Source organism: Lytechinus variegatus, chromosome 5 (genome assembly GCF_018143015.1).
Source record: "Lytechinus variegatus isolate NC3 chromosome 5, Lvar_3.0, whole genome shotgun sequence".
NCBI classification, from domain to species: Eukaryota; Metazoa; Echinodermata; class Echinoidea; order Temnopleuroida; family Toxopneustidae; genus Lytechinus; species Lytechinus variegatus.
Window position 1 is genome coordinate 41436184 of NC_054744.1, and position 6646 is coordinate 41442829.

General features: G+C 35.7%; 1 protein-coding gene across 1 annotated transcript; it reads right to left on the reverse strand.

Annotated features, from left to right (window-relative positions):
- Positions 1-2306: 2306 nt before the first annotated feature.
- Positions 2307-6334, reverse strand: LOC121416177 (neuromedin-B receptor-like). The gene has a single exon (XM_041609662.1). The coding sequence runs from the start codon at positions 5882-5884 to the stop codon at positions 4751-4753; it is 1134 nt and encodes a 377-aa protein (XP_041465596.1). The 5' UTR covers positions 5885-6334; the 3' UTR covers positions 2307-4750.
- Positions 6335-6646: the final 312 nt, after the last annotated feature.

Here is a 6646-nt window from a genome sequence, read left to right on the forward strand (position 1 = left end):
GAAAATCAGAGCTATTAGCTTTTAAGTCTACTTTTGAGATGAACAACTTCGCCACACCCCAAGAAAAAAGTTGATGAGAAAAAAAATATTATAGAAAGATAATTTCATAAGAGAGAAGAAATACATTATGCAATGGTTCCTTCCCCCTACAGTAAAAGGTAATGCTAAATACAGTTCTGTCAGTGTTTACCGGTATATCCCCGGACTTGGAGATGAAATTTCTGATCTTTCTTTTCCACAGAAGCCTAAATATGATTTCTGCTAACGTTATGAGATAAGCAAATCACACCTCCCCCAAAAAATGAATAAATAAATAAATGAAAAACAGTAATTTATTGAAAAATCTTATGTTTTGCGTTAGATTGCAAAGTACAACCTATATTAAGTTATGGAAGTTTTTTTTTTCATTCGATCTTATTTGAAGTGATGACAATTTTTTGATCCATCACCCAAATTTACTGTGAAAATTATGCCTCCACGTTTCAATGATACACGCCTGTATGATATCACCAGGCGGGAGAATGAGAATGTTTTTAAGGTTGTTGATTTTATTGAAACATTGCAACAGAATTGCTGAAAGTGCACAGCAGATATGGAAAATTCAGATTATTGATCTTATGATCTAAAAAGTTGTACTGGTTTCTGGGACTGATATCTTATGGTAACACTAGTGGGAGAATTTTGTTAAAAAATACTTAAATTCAAGTCCTGCATAGTGAAATTCTATCGTAAATTAGATTGAAAGTCATTTCAATCTCGCATTCCGTTAATTTTTCCCTTTTTTCTTCAATCAACGTAAAGCGCTCAGCGAATTCATATAACGAGTGTCAATTGATAAAGCAAGAAGTTGATAATTGTTAAGTACCATTTTAACAGTATTTTCTTTGGGGTTCTTGATACTTTCTTTGAATTCATTGTATTTTCTTTTTCAACACGTTTTTTCGTGAACCAAGTTTTATTCTATCAAACTGCGTAATCAGTGACAGGATTAGTAATTGATCCAATCTATGAAAAAATATGAATTCAATTTTCCATGTTCGCTCCATTTGCTACCTAAAACATAGAGCTCTGTGTCCGATCATCAACCTCCCTTCCCCTTATTTTTGTTTACGTCATCACAATCACATAATATGCCTAGTAACATATTCAGGTATAACATACAGAATAAACAAGTAACCTCGTAAACTGGGTACACTGTCTGTTGATATTAATAGCAACTAAAAATAACCAATTACAAACCGTGCATCCAGTGTCCATAATGTAAATATGTACAATTGTTTTCAAACTTTAAAAAGCAATCCTTATTGAAAGTGGATAGTGGAATGCTTATGTAATAGCATTTTTTTTCAACAAATGGCTACTTTCGTAAAACGAATCCCTGTATATACAAATTCTACACCTCCTTGAATCGGGTAAAGCGTGCATCATTGCACAGGGAAGCTGAATGATAAGAAGGATCAGTATTAATTTTAATGCCTGTTGTCTAATATTCACGTCATTTCGTTAACGATCAATTGCAGGTCCCTATTGTACATTGCATAAAAGTTGAATATTGATTTTCTAACAGTGCAAAGAAAAATTTCATCGTGATTGCAATCTTAATCATGAAATAAACTGAAAATATTTCGAAATATATGATTTAAAGATACATTCTGTATGCACAGATAATTTCAATGTTAAAAAAATTGAATTTGTTTTAAAATTTTCAATTTGCCATGGCATAATGATCTTCATTGTCTGGAATAATAGTGAAAAATTATCTTTAAAAAAAAATGTCTAAATCGTACTTTCCTAATTGAAATGTTGCCATTGATACATATTTCGATACAAGATTCTCTTTTGGCATTTGTAAGTTTGCATTCTTTAATTTCATAAAATGCATTAGAAAACATATAACTAAGTCTGTGTCCATTCTAAAATACGTTGGCAACTGTCCGTCACTAGAATTCAATGGGCATTAACATACAATCTTTGAAATCAATTTTTAGCATAGGTACAATCACATGCATTAGATGGGACAAATATTAGCATAGAGTTTGGGTAATCATGTAAAATGTAATTTTGTTTTAAACATACATATAAGAGAAGCCGGGCAAAGAGTTTAAAGACAGATTGGACGAACTTACGGAACTACTATTCTATTTAATTCCCTCGGGGAATATGGATAATACAATAGATATCATAACTCTTACGATTCGCTAACCTCTCGTTTTTTTTGGCGGAGTTACAATAATTGCAGTAGTGTGATTGTTTGCTAGAAGGCAATAAGCATTTCTAATTGAAGATGAATCCATTTATGGATCCACGTACTATTCTTTAAATTAATCTTCACCTCCTGAGGTCACAGTAATTATCTGATTGCGGAAAAGATTCCCACAGGGAAAATTGTATTGCCTTTTTTTAATTATATTTTCTTTTACAGCTGAGCATCTCTTGTACTTGATCCGTCTGGTCAGTATGACGTACTTCATTTTGCATGACTGCATCAGTCCAAAAAACTTGCACGTTTACGAATGTTTTCGGCTTTTTAATCATATCGTTCATTCATGAAATAATTGATAGAAACTCGCAGACAATATATTTTGCGAAACAGCTTTAACTAATTACTTGACGGGAATGTTCTTTTAATCACTGTGTACCTTCTAGGTAAGAAAGGACTTGATCCATCCAGTCTTATCAAATACTTTTTGCTGTAACTCTTCTTTAAAATGTAAGTGCAATTTTTCACATTATTTTTGTGGGTCTGCATCACACCTTATGAATTCCAAGTGATGACATTGTGTACGTATAGTCAAGAACAATTACCGGCTCGATCCTTTTTCAACTATTAGTAATAACGCGGAAATATAGCATCGACTTGCAAACTATTTCAAAAGGGGTTAATACATCTTTAACACAATGGAGATTGATGAATAATTTATAAGTATACATGTACACCTTAAAATTTACAATGGGTTTGTAAAGGACATTTTGACAAACATGGTATTAAATTCTCTGCATGCTAACGAACTCTGACAATCAGACATTCAAACATAGCATAATGGGAATTCATTTTTACATAAGCGGATACAAGTATGAAGAAGATTATAAAGGGGTTATTGACAGAATAAATAATAACTAAATCATCCATCAAATCACAAATTGCTTAAGAACTTAGATTATTGCGCTATATAGAGACCGCTGCTCTTGCACAGGCCCTGCAAAGAAATCATTTGTCATCCTTTTTTTAAAAAGGATTGAAGTAGGGCCGTATGGTAACCTATAAAATGCGAACTCGAAAGAGAAACAAGGTTGAATGTACTTTTGTTTTCAAAACTACATTTTAAGATGACGTTCACCCGGGACGTTTATCATGTTCACAGTGATGGGATGATGTTGTAAATAACGATGACGACGACGATGATGATAATGAAGATAAAGAAACTGCAGATGATGTGTTCATATAATCGAGTGTAGTAGTTATTACATTATGAATGATTACATATTTACTTAATTCTACATAAACAAACTCAAAAACTGTATGTATGTTGAGGAGTATATTTACTCGGTTATTGTGGTCAATGTGATGTATCTATTCAAGCTATACCATGAACTTATAATAGGTCCATGAGAGTACCAGCAATTCTACTTTGTGACATTTAAGTAGTGAAAAGATTGTGTATCAAATTACTATCAACCTTGTACCTATACCAAGGTTTGGACGAGAATATTTTGTTATGTTTCATATTTGTCATTTGAGAACCTGAATGTTAATTTGTCAACAAAATGGAAATTTCAAACACTGCAATGTTTTTACTCTAAAATTATTAGATTAAAGATTATTTTAAAACAATTCGAAAGGTTTAAATGTTAAATAATAAATGAATTTGTTTTGTCTGACTGTAAATGGTTCACGCATATAGTCTGTAGATAAATTTATCTTGAGTTATGAAATACAATTATGTCAAAGTAATCGGCAATTCCTTCAAAATAGACAAAGACGCTCGTCTTAGGAGCTTTTTTGAAGTTTGAAAGTGAGAACTGGGGGACACATTATGACCGTTATCAGCTTATTACCATTGATTAAAAGAAGACAGAATGGGAAAATTTTAGTCTTAATCTGATACAGCTGGAATTTTCCATCTACATCTTAATCATGTTGACCAAACCATATATTTTACAACGTGAGTGTACAAGATAAAATAATACAGATGGATAAGAAAATCAATTCATTTTCCTAGTGGAAAATTCTTTTAAAGGAATCGTTCAAAATGTTCGCAGAGAGATTGGTTCTATTTTGATGAAACAAGAGCATTTCTTTCTGTTGCAGGGCTTCGCTATTAGTAGGAAGAAAAAACTTCCTATCTTCCTTAAATCTCTTAGGAATGCAATATTTACAAGCGTATATATGGGCTGACTGATATTAAAAGACTTTCTTTCTGAACTCATGAAATAGAAAAATATATAGATGACCATCCAGCGGTTTCTTCTTTGTTTTTAAAGTTCTGTTTTATCCGTATATATAGCGATTATTCTTTTATACAAACAAATTTTAAGTAGGTAATGCCCTAGTACCAGTCGTTACAACAAGAAAAGAAAACTTTCGTAGAAATCAGTGTTTATAGTGCTGTAAATGGACAATTTATAAACATGTCAGTAATTTGTTTATCATTCAAAGTTATACCTCTTTGTGTTTCCATTGTTAATGGCCTGATCTTAGATTCCTCACAATTCGAAGCTGGTTCACTGTGTAAACTGTCCTCTGACGTGGCTACGACAGGTGGGTTGAACACCGGGTCGGCATTTCAGTCACACTGCTCGGGGATAATGAGTAGGAATTGGTGCGAAGGGACATCATCGTCCAAGACTTCGCTGAAGAGAAGTGGCGCTTTGCCGCTGTCGAGTTGCACCTGAAGATGTCACGAAGGTGGCGCCGATAGTTGGAGCTCATGACAAAGAGGATGATGGGGTTGAGGCATGATCCCAGTATAGGTAGCAGATAGTGCATATCAAATAGACAAAACATGGCGGGTTTGATGAAGAGACTGGGGTCGAAACCGAACTCGAACCAGAGAGTGAACAAGTAGAAAGGAAACCAACAGATGGCAAAGCAGACGGCTGCGATGAGGATGATGATGGCCAGACGAGTCCGTGATCGAATACGCTTCTCGTTACCACCTTGACGAACTCGAGATTCGAGTTTGAAGGTTCCTTTCAGAAGAGCGATTGCTGTGAGTGAATAAAACACCGATATAACGACAAGTGGGATGACGTACAAGAATATAAAGAGTGAAGCGTAGTAACCCCTAGTTCCTGGGGTTTGGTAGGCTAACGAACAACCTCCTGTTTCTGTGGTAGCCAGTGCCATGGATGGTACGGCGAAGATGGTGGATAGCAGCCAGATCCCTGCAGCTAGTCCGAGAGTTCGCCGAGTCGAGTTGCTCTGTCGTTGCTCCAGAGGTCGAGCGATTGCGTAATACCGGTCCGTGCTCAATGCAGTCAAAGTCAAGACGGACACGCCCTGTGAAATAAATTGCACAGCATTTACAAATCGACACAGATCAAGGTTCCATTTGACAGAACCGGACAAATAAGTGGCGATGTAAAACGGCACATTGAAAGTTAGATAGAGGAAATCTCCAAGTGACAAGTTCAAAATCAGGAGGTTAGGTATGTTTCTCATGTCGCGGTTCCGCAAGAGTATGTAAATTAATCCTCCGTTTCCGAGAGTCCCCACTATGACGGTGCATATCATGAAAATCGGAGCCGCCAGGGAGAAGGGTAGGTTTCCAGCTTCAGTATAATTGCCGCTCATATCATAGGAGTAATTTGGAAATGAAGTATCTGCTCCGGCGCTCGGCTCTCCTAACTGCGCCATGGCGGGCTGTAGTATGTTGCGACACATCGCTAAGTCCGTCTTCTTAAACGACCCCGCGTAAAAAAAAGTTGAGATCGAACTCCGTCAAAGTCAGATGTGGCTCGCGCACCAAGTATACAGCACGGCCGACCAATCAAGTGCCGTCTCTGAAATGTCTAACATAAGATGCCTGTTATTGGTGACGGTAGAATGGACGTCTTCCTTCTGAAGTGCACTAATCCACCTCGAGCGAGGATGTGAAGTGGGAATAAGTATGAAGGGTGTTTGTTACCAAAGCCTTTCTCTCTGTCTAATAATACGTCTGGCTTGCGGTCAAACATATATATGTTTAAATGGTAAATATTCATCAAAATGACTCCATGAGAAGAATAACAAATGTTCTGTCCAGCCACGCCACAAAGGGTTTCTCTAATTCAGTTGAATTAATCGAGCAAACTATGTTAGCTTTGAGTGTGGTGGATAATCATAAAATAACAATTCCTCCTGGTAGTAGGTGTCAATTTGAGAGAGAGAGAGAGAGCTAATTACTCCTTCAGATAAGTTTCTCCTCTTCGAATAAAATAATAGAAAAACACAGAACGATGCAGATATACTTGTATATCCAGATGGAAGGTATTTACAATTCTCGACAACTCTTTAGAAATTATGATATGTGTTCGTTCACTGAATCATTGATCATCTTAACGTCTTTTTCTCTAAGTTAAATGCTTCTATCGAAGTATGTTGATATAATTCTCATTTCCCAAAAGAAATAAATTCTAAGAATCGTGTTCATGAGATGCCTAAGAT